This window comes from Podarcis erhardii, assembly GCF_964252035.2.
Source record: "Podarcis erhardii genome assembly, chromosome: 2".
Lineage (NCBI taxonomy): Eukaryota > Metazoa > Chordata > Lepidosauria > Squamata > Lacertidae > Podarcis > Podarcis erhardii.
Genome location: NC_138498.1, coordinates 110118075 through 110137302, shown reverse-complemented (window position 1 = coordinate 110137302; position 19228 = coordinate 110118075). Strand labels below are relative to the sequence as shown.

Below are 19228 nucleotides of genomic sequence, written 5' to 3'. Positions count from 1 at the left end.
TATGTTAATTGTCCACTGTTAGGCACTCTGAGAAAATTGGGTTCTTTTGTGGAGATTCAGCATGTGTTTCTGTAAAAAAATATAAAAAAAATTGTATGCCTAATAAGCTAATTCACCAAAGACATGAAGAAAGATTGGTTTATTACATGAAATGAAAAGAGACAGCAACATTATCAATACAGCAAATACAGCCTTTTGAGTAAATACCCACCTTAATTACAGAGAGAAATGAGAGTCCTAACTACTCAAGCCTGAAAAGTTGAGTGTGACTGTGTGCCCCAGAGCCATACTGAAAGTAGAATAAAATAAGGGACCGAGGTGGCATACCTAATCAGGAAGGAAGCAGAACCCAATGCCAGGGATAAGAGATTGGTGCCTAATGTGAGAGTTAAACTCTCTCATTCCAAATCCTATATCAGCAAGGCAATAGCGCCTCTTACCCATTCCTTGGTATGAGGTTCATATATGAGGATAGGGTATGAGCATAGGGTTGATCCTTGAAAACAGCAGGGAGGGGATCGCATTGGGGCTTGTGAGCTACCTAATTATTGATAACGTGTGGTTTAAGCACACTCTGGGGCCAAGTACTCTCTATGGAGGGGTGAAAGGTCTGCCTGAGTGAGCAAATAATATGTTACCTCAATCCTTTTGAATCATTGGTTATTGATGCTCGTTCCTGCTTGTTTGACATTCTGCTTACACAGATAAGTGAAAAGTCTGCTTCCTACTTACAGGAGAGTGATAAATAAATTTTGCTGGCCAGCACCAGATTAGTAATTAGTAATTAGCTTAGTAAGGCAAGCATTAATGGTGAGGATGCTTGCTTGTATCTACAAGGTCACTTCTTAGACAGGAGTTTACACCAGGGTCATAGATAACTTGCACTTTGACATGCTTTTGAACTGCTAGGTTGGCAGGAGCTGGGACCGAGCAACAGGAGCTCACCCTGTCACGGGGATTCGAACCGCCGACCTTCTGATCAGCAAGTCCTAGGCTCTGTGGTTTAACCCACAGCGCCACCCGCGTCCCTCATAGATCACCGAAAGGCATATTTTATATTAGACTTATGCTAACTACACTGATGCTATGAACCACATAAATAAACTATGGGCCAAGGACATGCTAGCACCCATTGTTACACATCACCTTGTTATTTTATAAGAGGCCAATACGTGTGCCTCCATTGCACGATTTCCATTCACATCCTGGGTCAAAGTTCCAGGATACTTCCAGGTTAGCGGTGCTCGTAACCTGAAGCGTTCCTAAGCAGAGGTACCACTGTATAGAAATGCTACTATAAATCAATAAATTGTGCTGCACTGAAGGGGCTCACATTTTCATCACAGCTACTTAATAACTCTAGTTTTCAATTACAGTGGTACCTCGGATTATGAACAGCCCTCTTAACGAACTATTCAGTTTGCGAACTTCTGCAAAACTGGAAGTTTACCTCGGTCTACGAACTTTACCTCGGTCTACAAATGGAAGTCAAATAGTGGAAGGGCACCAGTGGTGGAAGACTTCATTAGGGAAAGTGTGCCTTGGTTTAAGAATGGCTTCGGTTTAAGAACGGACTTCCAGAATGGATTAAGTTCATAAACCAAGGTACCACTGTAAATAGATGGTGCAGCCAATGCAAAGAAATGGGATGAATGTGCAGAGCAGGTTCACAATTCTGCCCAATGCTCCTGCTCAGTATACGGTGATGTTCAGATAGAAACCTAGGCACAACTCACTGTTCCATGTCCCTAAAACCCCCTCCAGACTGGGTTTTTATGGTGGGGGTCTCCTGTAACATGTTCTTGACACAACAATAGTGTATTAGTGCTGGATTTCGTCTGCTCTGCTTTGTACTGTGATTTCCCCCCAACCATACCACATTATTCCTGCCCAGGGGAGCTATCATGCCACAAAAGTGGGACAAAAATATACTAGAACATTTGTGGTCTTAAAATATCATGGGATTTCATCAGAAAGTTATGGTATATGCATGAACCACTGAGACTGCCCCAAAACTTTTGCAGGTGCAACATGTGTTGAAAGCAGGATCGCAAGCAGCATCACGAGCACAAAGAATCATCAGTGCACAATTTAAAAAGGAAGTCTGGAGGAGCTCTTAAATATACAGTGGTACTTCTTAATTTGTACTTAATTTGTTCTGGAGGTCCGTTCTTAACCTGAAACTGTTCTTAATCTGAAGCACCACTTTAGCTAAAGGGGCCTCCTGCTGCGCCGCTGGAGCACGATTTCTGTTCTCATCCTGAAGCAAAGTTCTTAACCCGAGGTACTATTTCTGGGTTAGCGGAGTCTGTAACCTGAAGTGTATGTAACCTGAAACATATGTAACCCGAGGTACCACTGTAAATTAAAATCTGGACTTGGGAACCCTAGATATTAGCCTAGCCCAAGTGTATCATGATGTTTCTCCCAGTTCTTGCACTCAGGATCCAAAGTGAAATTGATTCAGCCAGATGACTAACCAGCCAACCAACCTGCCGTCTCTCCCCAGTTGCACACATCAACTGTTTTGATGCTATATGGGCCCAGTGAAACAAGAAATATGAGGGTGGACCGAAAACTTATTAAAAGGAAGAAGGGAGAGGAGACGGTGGAAGAAGATTGGAAGAAATTTAAGATTTATTTACAAAAATATTGTAAATTGTATGAATGTTAAGAAGGATGCTAGAGTATAAACAACTTGGCACCATTGAGTTCAAGGAAGTGAATTATGAAGATAAGATAAATTTAAGAAATGATAAAAATTTTGGAATATGTTGGTTATATCTAAATTTTTTAAGATTTGAATAAAATGATAGTCAAAATTAGAGATATAACATTGGAAAATTAGATATGAAGACTCAAAATAAGGGGATAAATTTGCTGAATAAAATTATAACCAGGAACGCAGGAGCAGGAGATGCGAGGGAGTCCAAAGAAGTGAAAAGATCTATGTTTAAGAGATGTGATATTGTATTGTTTTATTGGCATTGTGATTCAAACAAAAAATTGTTAATAAAAAATATTTTTTTAAAAAAACAAAACCACGTAAAAAAAAAAAAAGGAAGAAGAATTCCTTCTAAGTCAGACATTGTCAGGCTTCGGGGAAGTGGCTTCCTCCCTCCCTTTGCTCGTAGATAAGCAGAACAAAGCAAAAATAGTCCCTTACCATTTTAAGATGTTTTAATGATCACAGCAAAAGAACAAAGAGTCCATTCTCAGAGTAAAGGTGCTCCCAAATAAGGTTTACACCCACTCCCTCCCAAGTCACTTCCTCATCTTGCAACCTGATCTCGCAACCCACTTTGGTTTCTGAGCTGCCACCTTATCTGCTTGTCGTGACCTTGGGCTGGGCTGATGTAGGCTCTCCAGCAAGAGTGAGCACTCACACTTTACACTGTGGGTGCCCTCCCATTGCAAGAATCTGCTAATGTTTCAGAAAGGAGGGGGCGGATTTGGCTCATTACTTATTCCGCTCCAGCCTGACTTCAAAGGGGGAGACTGAGTGTTATCTGTGTATAGATAAGGTCGCTGCTCATGTAGCTGTAACACTCAGTGCAGCCCAGCATCTCCATTTAGTTTGTAGATAGTTTGTACAGTAGCTGTAGAGAATAATAATAATAATAAAAGCAGAGACATCACCTTGCCAACAAAGGTCCGTATAGTTTAAGCTATGGTTTTCCCAGTAGAAGTGAGAGTTGGACCATAAAGAAGGCTGATCGCCGAAGAATTGATGCTTTTGAATTATAGTGCTGGAGGAGACTCCTGAGAGTCCCATGGACTGCAAGAAGATCAAACCTCTCCATTCTGAAGGAAATCAGCCCTGAGTGCTCACTGGAAGGACAGATCGTGAAGCTGAGGCTCCAATACTTTGGCCACCTCATGAGAAGAGAAGACTCCCTGGAAAAGACCTTGATGCTGGGAAAGATGGAGGGCACAAGGAGAAGGGGACGGCAGAGGACAAGATGGTTGGACAGTGTTCTCAAAGCTACAAATATGAGTCTGACCAAACTACGGGAGGCAGTGGAAGACAGGAGTTCCTGGTGTGCTCTTGTTCATGGGGTCACGAAGAGTCGGACACGACTAAACGACTAAACAACAACATTCTACAGAGCTGTCGTTCGAGTGATTCATGCTCTGCTGTGCTCCGCTGACTACTAGAAGTGAGTTCGGTGCTCACAGCTCTGAGTTGTGAGTCCACAGCACTTAGACCTGCTTCCTGCGTGGAAGGTCTCTGGAAGTGCTTTCCAGATCACCTGGCCCAGTCGGGGCTGAAGAGGTTGAGCTCAGTAGGTGGCACTGGCTCAAAGGCGAAGCTGACACCCTTTGCGGGATTGCGCGCAGATCTTCGGACCCCAGGGAACTTACTGGTTGTATGGTCTGGCCTGCGCCTCAGTTGTTATTCTTTGGAGGTTCACGCCCAGCCTCAGTTAGTCAATTTACACTGCTGAGAGGTGGGGCCAGTTGCATAAATAGGGGAAGGAGCTGGCAGCAGCCAGGCAGTCAGCTCAGGAGCTTCACCCACCCACCCATCCCTCCCTTTGTTTAATGTTTCTTGTTTGCAGGTTACCCTTTTTTCTTCTGGTTTAGCGGTCGCTGCTACGGTGTTTTGACTGTTTGCTGTTGAAGAACCGGGAATAAATTTTCCTGCATTGGCAGGTTGGGTCTTCACCATAGCAATTTGTCACAACTTTGGCAGTTTAAGGCCTTGGGCGGAATCCTTTAGCCTTTTCTTCCCTAAACAAAAACATCTTGGAGATTCCAGGCCACAGGGAGGTTAGGCTGGCCTCAACCAGAGCCAGGGCTTTTTTGGCTGTGGCTCCGATCTGGTGGAACGCTCTGTTACAAGAGACTAGGGCCTTGCGGGACTTGACATCTTTCTGCAGGGCCTGCAAGACAAAGCTGTTCCACCAGACAGAAAGCTTGTGGAGCACTAATGAAATTCTATTTTACACTGGGTGGCCATTGTAGAACCTGTGCTGAAAATCTTCGCCAATAAAGTGGTTTCCCAAATGCTCTGTGGAGCAGTGATAAGGGGCATGGACCCAAATGCTAACAAAGCCTTAGAAATAGTGCAGAACAAATTTCTCAGGAAAGTGCTCTCGCTCCCCAATGGGACCCCAGCTGCTCTTATCCGTGTTGAAGCAGACGTGACAACAATATGGGCTAGAATTGACTATCTGTGTCTAAACTATGTGAAAAGACTCCAATCACTCTCGGAGGAGAGATTCCCCGCTATGTCCCACACTGAATGGGAACAGACCAAATGCTGGAAGGCCGGCACCCAAAGCCTCTTGTCCCAATATCAATTACAAGATCATCAGGTGACCATGAAGATGGATAGGAGGAGCCTAAGAGATTGTCTCTTTAGGTCCAATGTAGAAAGGAATTTATCCACAGTTGCCTCTATCAAAGGTTCACTATGATTCCCACTTATTAAAATGGAGCACACCCGAGCTAGATATCTGACAAAGCTCCCACTTTCTGTACTAAGAATTGCTTTTACAGAATTACGATTCCAATCGATGCCCTCGATGGTGTTGGATGGTCGGTACGGCAAAGTACAGTACGAGGAGAGACTTTGTATATGTGGGCAACCCTGTGTAGAGGATCTGTATTTATTGCAATGCCTGCTACATATAGATCCAAGAGACCAATTTATAAAACCCCTGCTTACGAATGGAATACATGCTAACAGGGTGGAAAGGGTGAAATGGCTGCTGAGCGATACTGATGACTTTGTAAGTTATAAAGTAGCACTATGTGCATTGGCAGCTAAGAAGATCAGGAGAAAAGAGCTAGATAAAATAGCGGTCAACTGCAAAGGGGATTAAGACATTTAAACAAGCATATTTTACCTGATATTTCCCTGCTATTCTAGCTTATGCAACAAATAATTTCTAGGAGACTTGAGTGTGGTCTATTGCACTTGCAGTGCTAAATGTTTTTATGGTTATTGCTGTTTTTCCTTTTGTTCCCCTTGTGAACCATGCCATGGCCTTTGGCTAGCGCAATAAAGTCTATGATGGTGATGAATAAAGCTGTGGCCAAATTTTAATTCCATAACACGTTGTCAGAGTCATTATTCCTTTCTGGTGGTCCCTGGGGGCTGGGGCAATCGGTGCCTGGTCACGCATTGAGTTAACTCTCCCAGTTCTTCTCCTCCTAGCTGTTCACCACCCAGCTCTTCCCAACTTTTGTCTTCTGAACTATGTCCCTCTGCAAACCACTATTCCAAATCTATACTGCCCCACTGCTCCTGGGAAGATTCAGGATTCTGAACAGGAGCGGGGGGAGGGGGAGGCTCCCACCATTCCTTCAGCATGGTCCCTGACAGACATAAAGAGGTCTCAGAGATCAGAGTATGCCCCTGAATGCTAGTTGCTGGGAATCACATGTGAAGATAGTCCTGTTGTGCTCATGTCTTGCTTTTTTGCTTCCCTTAAGCTTCCAGATGAATCATTGAATTGTAGAGTTGGAAGGGATTCTGAGGATCATTGAGTCCAACCCCCTGCAATGCAGCTGCCCCATACGGGGATCAAACCTAAGATCTTGGTGTTGCGTGGCAAGTTTTCGCCTCCCACCAGTAGAAATAAAGACATGTGATACCATTATTTTAGGTTAATGGGCTAAAATTGGCCAGAACTTTATTGGTTACAGGTGATGAGCGGTATTGGCTTAGGCATTGGTCCTATCCAACTATCCTGCTTCAGCCTGTTTGCTTGAAGACCAGGAAGGGTTAACACCAGCAGGGGGAGCCCTGCTGATGCACATCAACTAGGGACTCCCCCGGCGTCGCCGCTCAAGGGCGCGCTTTAGGCCCTGGCCTCCATAGGCTTCAGAAGAGGCCACGCCCCCCGGAATCCTTTACCAGACTACCCTTCAATATGCAGGGGAGGTGATGGCGCTCCCCCCACATCTACATAACAATACCCCTACCAATGCCTAACCGCCAAAACCAAAGTAGTTGTGACAATTTGCTACGAGGTAGGCGAAAAACCAAATGGCCAGTGCCAATTTGCCAAGTGGAAAAAATTCTTACCAGGTCCCTTAATGGCGACCAACCGAGGTCCATAGCAAGGTCAGAAGGGGAACCTTAAAGGGTGGGCGGGTGGGAAACCTCTGCAGCTGAGTGGCCAAAAGAGGGAGATCCTGGGGCCACACTTGCCTTAAGCGAGGCAAGCCACACACCCCGAGCAAGCCGATTGGCTGGTTCAGGGGATGATGCGGCCCCGAGGATTCCCCTGATGTTGGGGGCGTGAAGCCCACAACACCACCTCCTCCCGAGGGTCGGAAGTGGCTTTATCAGCACCATGCTCTAACCAACTGAGCTATCCTGTGAGAACAAGATGCTGGACTAGAAGTTCACTGGCCTGATCCAGCAAGCTCTTCTTATGTTCTTATCGAGGGCATTCTATAAGGCTTCAGCTGATCCATCGACCCACTTGAATTTATCTGAGCTATCAGTACATTATGCCCTAAATATCCCAATGGAACCACTGCCCACATCTCTGCGGCACTTTAGAACCACCCCAGGCATATTGCCAGAGGCTTATAGCACCTTTCAAACCCACCAGGGCCAGCTGATCTGAAAAGCCAAGAAGGCTCCTCCCAGCCTCATATAATGGACCACTTGCTCCTGGTTCCTCAAACTGAGCAAAGTGTTGCTTTCTAGAGGTTACACAACTATGGTTGCCAGGAATCTGAGTCTGCCTTGCAAGCCTGCTTTCTCTCAGCTGACATCCTTCAAAACCAGCCTCCTCACAGTACAAAGAGGCCTTCTGATGCAGCAGGGCTTCTTCTTTGATCATTGGGGGCCAGGATTGGCTCAGAAATGGCTGCTTGCAGTCTTGCTCTGCCTCAGGTGTGGAGGTAAGTCCCACCTACCACCTTTCTTCCTAAAATCAGAGAAATCCCCATGCTGCTTTTTGAGCTTTAATGGGTAGTTTGGGATGTTTTAGCAGGGACAACCTCTGAGAGGCTAACTCTGGAAGCCCCAAACAAACAGAGGATGACTATGGCTGCTACTGCGTTGGTAAATACCATCATGGGGAAGAGGGGCTTACTTCAATATTAAAATGGTGTCTGCAGCCAGCATATCCACATAACTCACCTTAAATATCAAGCATATTTGAATCTCCATAGATATGGTTCAATCTTTTGGAAAATAAATTTGCAGAAAACAAATCTGCAAACAAACAAAAACACACCTTTAAACCAGTGCTGATGGTTTGCTATGAAACCATAACAACAACAACAACAACAACAACAACAACAACAACAACAACAACTTATTATTTCTACCCTGCCCATCTGGCTGGGTTTCCCCAGCCACTCTGGGCGGCTTCCAACAAAACGCTAAAATACAATAACCTATTAAACATTAAAAGCTTCCCTAAACAAGGCTGTCTTCAGATGTCTTCTAAAAGTTTGGTGGTTATTTTTCTTTTTGACATCTGGTAGGAGGGCATTCAACAGGGTGGGTGCCACTACCAAGAAGGCCCTCTGCCTGGTTCCCCATAACGTGGCTTCTCGCAGCGAGGGAACCGCCAGAAGGCCCTCAGCACTGGACCTCAGTGTCCGGGCAGAACAATGGGGGTGGAGACCCTCCTTCAGGTATACTGGACCGAGGCCATTTAGGGCTTTAAAGGTCAGCACCAACACTTTGAAATGTACTGGGAGCCAGTGTAGGCCTTTCAAGACCAGTGTTATATGGTCTCGGCGGCCGCTCCCAGTCACCAGTCTAGCTGCCGCATTCTGGATTAGTTGTAGTTTCCGGGTGACCTTCAAAGGTAGCCCCACATAGAGCGCATTGCAGTAGTCGAAGTGAGAGATAACTAGAGCATGCACCACTCTGGCGAGACAGTCTGCAGGCAGGTAGGGTCTCAGCCTGCGTATCAGATGGAGCTGATAAACAGCTGCCCTGGACACAGAATTGATCTGTACCTCCATGGACAGCTGTGAGTTCAGAATGACTCCCAGGCTGCGCACTTGGTCCTTCAGGGGCACAGTTACCCCATTCAGGACCAGGGAGTCCTCCACACCTGCCCGCCTCCTGTCCCCCCAAAACAGTACTTCTGTCTTGTCAGGATTCAGCCTCAATCTGTTAGCCGCCATCCATCCTCCAACCGCCTCCAGACACTTACACAGGACATTCACCGCCTTCACTGGTTCTGATTTGAAAGAGAGGTAGAGCTGGGTATCATCCGCATATTGATGGACATCCAGCCCCAACCCCCTGATGATCTCTCCCAGTGGCTGGATGTAGATGTTGAAAAGCATGGGGAAAGGACAGAACCCTGAGGCACCCCACAAGTGTGAGCCCAGGGGTCTGAACACTCATCCCCCCCCCACTTTCTGGACACAGCCCAGGAGGAAGGAGCGGAACCACTGTATGACAGTGCCCCCAGCTCCCAGCCCCTCTAGACAGTAACACAACACATGATGTACTCCCCCAGAAGCATTTCTAATTTTGCCTCCCCACTTTATGCAAAAGTAGACTGTGAATTGGTGGTAGCAAAAGGACTAGTAGTTTCCCTTTCTGCAACAGGGATGACCTTAGGCTACAAAACTCCCGCCTGTGTCCTTGTTGCTATGCTATGCTAAGTGCAAGGCTATGAGCAATGCAGGTGGGGTACCAGCTGTTAGATTGCTAAAGGGAAGTAACTGGGCTTTAAAATTTTCATGGAAGCATCCTCTCTACAAAGATCAAGTTGGCTTTGAAGGGGAGGGAGTAGGGCTGGATCTACATTGACCTGTTTAACGTTATCCACCCCCCCCATTAGAACAATATTAGATACATTGTTCCAAAACATCACAGGCCATAATTGACAATGATAACATTTTTTTTACATTTTTCTCTCCTTTTTTGGTCAAATATAAGTAATCCTGTTTCTGTACCTGCTGCTGGCTGCTGCTTGCTCTGCCCTGCCCTCTGGTGTCACATTTTAATTATCTCTCCCTCCCTGAACACTGTCCCTCAAATAACATGAGAGGGGGGTTGGAGTTTGAATGCAGCAAAAATAGGGTAAAACGCCACACCGGGACACGTGAGCAGTGTTTCACCAATATAGCAGCATAAATTGATTTAAAATTAAGTGATTTGTTGTGTTCTGGAGGCAAAGGAAGGACTGGACCCTGATTAATACAATAGACACGAGGCTGGACCAGCAAGACCTTTGGGAGAAAGTGCGCCTGCCACTCCCTGGTCCAGGCCATTTTTACTAACAAAAGAACTTTTACACAGCGTTTGTAAGAACCAATCAGATTTCCTCTGAGCATTTAAAAAATCCCCACGTGGGGACAAATTCAGATCAGAGGAAGCCTCCTAACCACAAAGAACTACTTCCTATTTGAGCATGCATACATGTTCAGGCTAAATAAACAGGAATCAAGGAGGAATGCATTCATCAAACCCCGGAGGTAATAAACCATAGGAAAGGAAGGGCAGGCAAGGAAAGACAGGCATTCTACCACCTCCTTGTGACCTCTGTTTCCTGGCCCTGAGATTAACAAAAGCTACATCAAAGCTACCTGCTGGTAAGCAACTGGTGTGCGTAGAATGCTTATACGTGACTGTCAGGCATAGAGAAAATGGGGCAAAGATGAAGACTTGTGGGGTTGAATCAGAAATCGTGTCAATGACTCAAACCCAGTCAAAGCAATGCTTTCACCGCTGACACAATGGCTTGCTTCATTTTTCATAATTCCTCATAGCAATCCTACATGACCACCACAGCGATTAAAAAAGACAAGGTAATAAATAACACATTATGAACGTAAATAGCAGGACATCATGTGTCCATCTAGCTTATCGAAAGCATTCCTTAACCCTTCCGTAATGTTAAAAACCATGATTGTAGATCAGCCCTGGGTTGCACATGGAGAGCTTGGTGCCTGTTTTGCTGCATTAGATTCTGCAACCTGGGGTTGATTTCTGGGAAAGGCTAACTTGCCAATTGGGCCTCTGCAGCAGCCTTACTGGGGCTAGTTTGCTCTAGGGCTGTGATTTTTAACTGATTCACCAGTTAGAAAAAGTTATGTTAGGTCTTGTCTTCGCTGATGGAAAGAAGAAAGAGTCCCTAACAGAGAGGAATGGCAAACTAAGCTGTTAGATTATGCTGAAATGGCAAAACTGACTGGGAAACTCAGAGACCAAGAAGACAAGAAATTCAAGGAAGGATGGGAGAAATTTATAATTGATTTAGGAGACCACTGTAAGCAGATCAAAACATTAGCAGGATTTAAATCTCACTTGTAATGTAACAAATATCATGGATAATAGGGATTGATATAAAACATAGACTATGAAATAATATGCAGTTGGAAATGTTGACAATAGAACTCGTGGAAGTGATGTGTGTGTGGGGGGGAGTCACAAGATTAAGAGAAATCTCATTTTATGGATATGTATTTGGCAATGCAATTATTTTTTCATTTGTAAAATCAAATCACAATGTGTGTGGTTTTTTTTTAAAAAGATATTGTCTTCACTGTTCACTAATGTTTTTTTTTCTTTTTTTCTCCCTCCTCCCACCCTTTAATGAAGTTGCCACAGCAGTATCAGAAAAATGGCATACTCTGCGCCATCTGTGGATTACATGTCTAGGAGTCTGGATGTTAGTGATGGTGGTGGATGGTAAAGAAATTATGCATGTGAGGACTCCATTGTTCACACGCAAACCTTTTGTAGTGCTATGGAACGCACCAACCAGACTGTGCCAGCTGCGGTACAAGGTGGATTTAGACCTTAGAACTTTTAAAATTCACGCAAATCCCAATGACGACTTGAGTGGCTCCACTGTGACAATATTTTATCACAATCGCTTGGGCTACTACCCCTATTTAAAGAGCCCCATTAAGCCCGTCAATGGAGGGATACCACAGCGCGGAAACCTATACAAGCACATCGCCAAAGTCAAGTCTGATCTCAAAAAGGCCATACCTACGAACCAGTTCCAGGGACTTGGAGTCATTGACTGGGAAGACTGGAAGCCCCAGTGGATGAGGAACGTGGGCACTAGAAATATGTACAAAATTTGGTCTCTCGAACCTATTAGAAAGGAGAATCCTCACTGGTCTAGTTTCAGAATCAGGAGAGCCGCCAAGCAAGCATTTGAAAAGGCAGGGGAGACGTTTATGAAGAACACCCTTATCCAAGTGAAAAGAATGAGACCAAAGGGACTCTGGGGTTACTATCTATACCCGGAATGCCATAATTATAATTTCATGGTGCATCCAGATAAATACACAGGAAAATGTGAAAAGCTTGACTTGAAATTGAACGACCGTCTGCTTTGGTTATGGAAAGAAAGCACTGCCCTATATCCTTCCATATACCTGCAGCACAAGCTGCAGTCAAGTCGGAACTCTCAGAGATTTGTGCGCTATCGGGTTATGGAAGCAATGCGTGTTGCTACCATGGCTAGAAAGGACTATGCCTTGCCTGTTTTTGTGTATTCTAGGCCATTTTATGCCAGAACGTTCAGCCCTTTGACAGAGGTAAGGGGAAAGGCATAGACTAGAATCTATAAACCTCCCAGAACCAGTTTAAACATTACTGTTGAGCTGATTGTATACACGTGAAAGCTCCAATGTTAGAGAAAGGAATTCATGCAAGAGCCTAGGACAACTTCTGTCACTAAGTAGGCAATGCTCTGAAACCAGAAATCCCTTCTCCAGAGAGTGAACTAGTGTTCTTTGAGCTACAAAAGTGCAGTAGTCTCACAAGTAGACAATCTCTTGAACAGTTGTTGCCTTGCAAGGGACTTTCCTGCAGAATGCTCATACAGAGGGGCCACTTATGAAGGAGCACTTTGCAGAATGGAAGCTCCCGGCTCTCAGCAGTTTTTTTTTTAGCTGAAACATTTGTCCTGCTCCCCAAAACAATTTAATGCTGCTTCCATGGCAGGCTGGGTTGTCCCCAGAATGACCCAGGATGGGTTGGCCTGAGCTGAACCTCCACAATCATATATGTTAGGGTTGCTATATTTCAAAAAGTGAAAATCCAGACACAAAAGTTGTTAAGCGTTTATTCTTCTTATTCTTCTTCATTTGGCTAAAGTTTCTGAGCTGCTTTTTTTTTTTTTTTTGAGGTATTTTAAAGGAAAATCGCCAAAATAAAAACACTTCCAGCATGAGTTGCCATATGTCTGGGTTTTGGGGAATTCCACCTGGACGAATCCTGGATATGTCCGAGAAAGGAAAACCCGGACGTATAGCAGCCCTAATATATGTGTACTATAACACATATACATATACATATACATATACATTTAAACCACAAATATATGCATTTAAACCATAAACACTCTAAAAAGAAATATACTGCCATGGTGAACAGAGCATTGCTTAGCACTCTCTTCCCTAAATCCACAATACACCCAGAGGTGCCAGATTCTCTGGACAATTGAGGGGCCCCAATGCAGGACCCTGATATTGCGAGTGAGGTCCTCTGAATATTGAGGGGGCTCTGCCCTTTCAAAAAAAGAGATGAGGGGTGTCAAAGTGCCTTGGCCTCCAGGAGCCGACGCCTTTAAACAAACCAGAAATTTCTTCATGTGGTGATGAAAAGTTGGCAACAGCAGAAAGTGTGTTTGTGTGTGTGTCATATTTCTAGTGGGAGAGAGTTCCTCAGCAGAGCACCACAGCGAAGTTCTACAGCCACAGCTGACAATGATGTGCCACAGTCACAGGACCACAACAGGGCCTCTGCTGCAGATAGTAGCACATACTGGCAGAGGCAAGCATTCAAGTATTTGGGGCCCAGGAACCTACTTTATAGACCAAAGTCCAAACCCTGAACTGGGCCTGCTTGCATCCTGGTGCTGTTCTTTAAGGATTGGCGAGGTCCATTCCCAAATCGCAATGCTACCCAGAAGCCTGGCAGTCTCATTTTACACCACCTCCCAGCACAGGAACTACTTTCGAAGTATCCAGACAGCCTTCCAGTGTTGGGTCCTTGAATAACGCCCAATCTATGCACCTGATCCTTCTGGAAGAGTTCGGCCTCATCCAGCATGGAGCCAAGTACAACCCACCACCAGCACTTTCATCTCAACAGAGTTCAGTCTCAACTCATTGGCCCTCACCCAGCTCATTGCTGCACCCAGACTCCGATCCAGCAACTGCACATCCTCTCCTGAATAAGAGCTGGACATCACCCACATACTGTTGACATGGCAACTTTTCCCAACAGGTTCATAGAGTTGTAGAAAAGCACAGGGCCGGAGGTGGCATGGGAGCTCACAGTAGAATCATAGAGTTGGAAGGGACCCTGAGGATTGTCGAGCAGCCCAACCCCCTGCAATGCAGGAATATGCAGTTGCCAGGATCAAACCAGCAACCTTGGCACTGTCAGCACCATGCTCTCCATGGTGAGCTATCCAGGCAGTTTCAGAGTTGAGTTACACAGGTAGCAGGGATGCAATTTTCGGAATACAGAGTTTTTGAGCTTTATGGGTGCTGAAAAGGGTTCACATTTATTGTGCCCTATCCTGGTCATTTGGATTGCTGTTCAGAAGGTCGACAGTTCAAATCCCCGCGACGGGGTGAGCTCCCGTTGCTTGGTCTCTGCTCTTGGCAACCTAGCAGTTCGAAAGCACACAGTGCAAGTAGATAAATAGGTACCACTCCAGCGGGAAGGTAAAGGGTGTTTCCGTGCGCTGCTCTGGTTCGCCAGAAGTGGCTTAGTTATGCTGGCCACATGACCTGGAAGCTGTACGCCGGCTCCCTCGGCCAGTAAAGTGAGATGAGCGCCGCAACCCCAGAGTCTCCTGCGACTGGACCTAACGGTCAGGGGTCCCTTTACCTTTACCTTTAACTATCCTGGTCATTCGGATTGATCCCACACTCTTGAAATTGCTGCATGTTTTCACAGGAGATAGACACTAGCCTTTGCTTGTAAAAGAGGGTTGACAGTGTTGTAGAAAACGGCATTATACCCTCTGGTGTGCACATTCCTACCAGTGAAATCTCTGGCAAACAGGTGTTGCAAGGGGGGTGGGTTGTAGTGTTCAAAAAACCTGTTTCTTTAGTGGTTTCTGCAACGGTGAACCAAAAAAGCAAAGAAAAGCAAAACGAGTGTGTATATTATTATTATTATTATTATTATTATTATTATTATTATTATTATTTCTATATCACCCTTCATCGAAGGATCATGGAATGGTTTACAATATAAAAACACAAAAATACACACCATAGTAATAAACAAAAGCTATACCCGCCCCCCAACACAGTTTAAAAGGCCATAGATCATTTAATTAGCCAAAGCCCTGGGAAAAGAAGGTTACTGCTTGGTGCCTAAAACCAAAGGCGCCAGGTGAGTGTCCCTGGGGAGAGCACTCCACAAGCAGGGAGCCACCACAAAAAAGGCCCGTTCTTGTGTTGTCGCTCTCTGGACCTCTTGTGGAGGAGACACATGAAGAAGAGCTTATGATCGCAGGTTGGTTCATAGGGGGACATCACAGCAGTGCCTTACCTTTGCCTCTTGGTTATTACGCATGTTCCTGGTTTACTTTTCAGGAAGACTTGGTGAATACTATTGGTGAGAGTGCAGCACTGGGGGCCGCAGGAGTCGTCCTGTGGGGAAACCATCGGTATGCCCTAAGTAAAGTAAGTGAATCTGGGTTAAGAAAATGTATTTGATTTTGCAAGAATTCTTGGGTAACCTCTCATCATCTTCTCTCCCCACTCCTGTGTATTAATTTTGTTTTTTTACATATGATACAGTAAAAAACCAAACTGGTCTAAAGAGAAATAATAATAATAATGTAATGCAGAAAATGGACCATAAAGAAGGCTGATCGCCAAAGAATTGATGCTTTTGAATTATGGTGCTGGAGGAGACTCCTGAGAGTCCCATGGACTGCAAGAAGATCAAACCTATCCATTCTTAAGGAAATCAGCCCTGAGTGCTCACTGGAAGGACAGATCGTGAAGCTGAGGCTCCAATACTTTGGTCACCTCATGAGAAGAGAAGACTGCCTGGAAAAGACCCTGATGTTGGGAAAGATGGAGGGCACAAGGAGAAGGGGACGACAGAGGACGAGATGGTTGGACAGTGTTCTCGAAGCCACAAACATGAGTTTGACCAAACTGCGGGAGGCAGTGGAAGACAGGAGTGCCTGGCGTGCTCTGGTCCATGGGGTCACGAAGAGTCGGACACGACTAAACGACTAAACAAGAACAAAATGCAGAAAAAGAAATAAAAAGATATAACAGAAGAAGAAAGGGGGGAGAAAAAAGAAAGAAAAATAAAATAACAGAACAGAACAGAACAGAACAGCAGCAGCAACAACAACACAAAATCTATCACAATTGTATCTTAATGTTCAGTCCACATACAGGGAAGTAAACCCTCCTAGCTCTCACCTGGGAGCTTCCCCTTCCTCAACCTCACACCTTGAGAAAGACCTTTCTTGCCTGCCTTCCTCTTCTGTCCAACACCTCTCTGTATGTATCTTTTTACCCCAAATATAAGTCTTCAGCAGTTTTTTTTTTTAAAAAAAGAAAAATGGGTGCCAGTAATCACCATGAAGTAAGTGCTACACTTTTTAACAACAAAAAAGAGGTGCCGGTGCTGCGTAGCCTTGAGTACCCTCTGAAAAAAAGCTCTGGGCTTCAGAAAATAAAACTTACATATGAGTAAGATAAACAGAGGGCTCTCAAGAATTTAAAATCATAAAAAGAACAAAAAAAATGTAAAGGAGAAAAGAGATTCTTCAAAGAGCTGATTTTCGTGGTGAAAGCTCTGGAGAAGAAAGAAAGAAAGAAAGAAAGAAAGAAAGAAAGAAAAGGGGGGAGAGCTCAGAAAGAGCAGGGCAAAATGTAAATGCAGAGAAGCCCTTAGTATACTACCTGAATGTGGCAATCTTGGTGGCTCAACTGAGTGGGTTCTCCAACTAGGCAAACCTATATACCTACACGTTGTGGTGGTATCAAGGTAAAGGTAATGGGACCCCTGACCATTAGGTCCAGTCGTGGCCAACTCTGGGGTTGCAGTGCTCATCTTGATTTATTGGCTGAGGGAGCCGGCGTACAGCTTCCGGGTCATGTGGCCAGCATGACGAAGCTGCTTCTGGCGAACCAGAACAGTGCAAGGAAACGCCGATTACCTTCCCGCCGGAGCGGTACCTATTTATCTACTTGCACTTTGACGTGCTTTTGAAGTGCTAGGTGGGCAGGAGCAGGGACTGAGCAACGGGAGCTCACCCCGTCGCGGGGATTCAAACTGCTGACTTTCCGATTGGCAAGCCCTAGGCTCTGTGGTTTAACCCACAGCGCCACTCGCATCCCCTGGTGGTGTCAACAGATCTGGAAATTACAGAAAAAGATGAGGAGCAAAATGAAGAACCCATTTTGCTGCTTTCCTCCCTACCATGGACTGTAGAAACATACAGATAAATAAATAAAACCAAGAGTTATTGAATCCCCCCCCCCAATTCCCTTCTTTGCCATGGACACATTCCTTGATCACTCAGACAAGTATCTGTCCTGTATCTCTATTTGACAATAGAGATGCAATCTGCAACCCAATATTCCAGTTTATATAGGAGTGAGCCACTGTGGACCCTGTGGGGTTTACTTCCCTGTAGATGTGCAAGGTATTGCTCTGCCACTAAGCCTGTTGTTGTCTTTGTTTTCTTTTAGGAAAGCTGTTTGCAACTGAAAAGCTATATAAGTGGTCCCTTGGGACGTTACATCATTAATGTGACTTCTGCGGCCACGTTCTGCAGCAAAACTCTCTGCAACATGAATGGAAGATGCGTTCGTAGAAACAGTGAATCGGATGCTTATCTGCATTTGCCTTCTCACCGTTATAAGATTGTCTTCGATACCTCAGATGCAAGAAAAGTCCTCGTGAAAGGATATCTGAAGCAGAGGGATAGAAAGGCCCTGAAAAGCAGCTTCATCTGCCACTGTTACCAGGGATGGAAGGGGTCGGCTTGCAAGTGGCCTTCGTCCTCAAAAGGGCGAAAACCATACTGACAATAAAGGCAATTCAGTCTCTCTTACTCAATATTGCACCGCTTTTGATTATTTTTATTCATCTGTTTATTTAAAATATTTTATAGCTCGTTTGTAACCCATTGCAATAGCAATGGGTTAAAAATGTGGTGTATATTACATGCCGGCCAAGTGAGTGCCCCGTTTTAAGCGGGTGGCGCTGTGGTCTAAACCACTGAGCCTCTTGGGCTTGTCGATTGGAAGGACAGCGGTTCGAATCCCCATGACGGGGTGAGCTCCTGTTGCTCTGTCCCTGCTCCTGCCAACCTAGCATTTTGAAAGCACGTCAAAGTTCAAGTAGATAAATAGGTACCACTGTGGCGGGAAATTAAACGACGTTTCTGTGTCCTCTGGTTTCCATCACAGTGTCCTGATGCACTAAAAGCGGTTTAGTCATGCTAGCTACATGACCTGGAAAGTTGTCTGTGGACAAACGTTGGCTCCCTTAACCTGAAAAGCAAGATGAACGCTGCACCCCACAGTCACATTTGACTGGACTTAACCGTCCAGGGGTCCTTTACCTTTTACTTTTACCTTTAAGCAGAGCTACCCTGCTTTCCTTGAAAGTGCCCTGGGCTCTTCCTTCATCACGGGCACCCCACTTTTGCGTGGCCTGTGGATGGAGGCTGTAAAAGCAGCTCCTGGGATGGCAGCTGCATTGGTGCCTTCCAACATGGCACCAGCATTTGCTACATCTCCCATCAGCCCCTGGGAGAGGGGCCCAAATGTCCGTGTGTGTGAAGGGGAGGAGCCTCAGCCTTCCTCTGCCAACCATGTGAGTAGCTCATGCCTGGGGTGGGGTTCAGGAAGTGGCTTCCTTCCAGCTCAGGGGCAGCGTGCGAGTGGGCCAAGGCAGTCCAACAGGGATGAGTCCATCACATCTTTCTTGACAGCAAAGAAAACTACAAGAAATAGGCAGAGGCGCTAAGCTCCAGCAAATGTTTCAGTGAAAAGATATGCCTAAAGTTGGTGCCTCAAACTCATCAGCACTACCCATATATCAGAGGGCCAAGGGTAGCACAACTGAGCAGGGAATCACCCCTACATAACATATCTCAGGGGGCTTCAGAATCATCAAGAGGGCCTCTCCCACAGATCTTAATATGCAGGCAGACACTCCTTCAAGTAATCAGGTCTCAAGTTGTACAAGACTTTATAAGTCAGCAGCTTGTTGCCACCTAGCCATGTCCCTATCTGACATATTTAATGGCTGAAATGGACA

General features: G+C 45.3%; 1 protein-coding gene and 2 long non-coding RNA genes across 3 annotated transcripts in view; 1 reads left to right on the top strand and 2 right to left on the bottom strand.

Moving 5' to 3' along the window:
- The window catches only part of LOC309337460, a 180823-nt gene that overhangs the window by 11152 nt on the left and 150443 nt on the right, over positions 1–19228 (bottom strand). The window lies entirely within an intron of this gene.
- On the bottom strand, positions 18–15598 carry LOC309337507. The gene is made up of 4 exons (XR_014154372.1): positions 15479–15598; positions 14962–15038; positions 8111–8185; positions 18–69 (listed from the first exon to the last, which is right to left on the bottom strand). It is a non-coding gene; the product is annotated as an uncharacterized lncRNA (long non-coding RNA).
- Positions 7604–18019, top strand: LOC309336861 (hyaluronidase-1-like). The gene is made up of 4 exons (XM_081853302.1): positions 7604–7869; positions 11546–12498; positions 15523–15612; positions 17650–18019. Exons 1-4 carry the CDS (start codon positions 7686–7688, stop codon positions 17986–17988), a joined length of 1566 nt encoding a protein of 521 aa, XP_081709428.1. The 5' UTR covers positions 7604–7685; the 3' UTR covers positions 17989–18019.

Bases quoted from the DNA above. Each gene is read 5' to 3' on its own strand.
- LOC309336861 (XM_081853302.1), top strand. From the start codon at position 7,686: ATGGTTGCCAGGAATCTGAGTCTGCCTTGCAAGCCTGCTTTCTCTCAG. The intron at 7,870-11,545 runs GTAAGTCCCACC...CCTTTAATGAAG, and splicing joins GCTCTGCCTCAGGTGTGGAG to TTGCCACAGCAGTATCAGAA. The intron at 15,613-17,649 runs GTAAGTGAATCT...GTTTTCTTTTAG, and splicing joins ATCGGTATGCCCTAAGTAAA to GAAAGCTGTTTGCAACTGAA.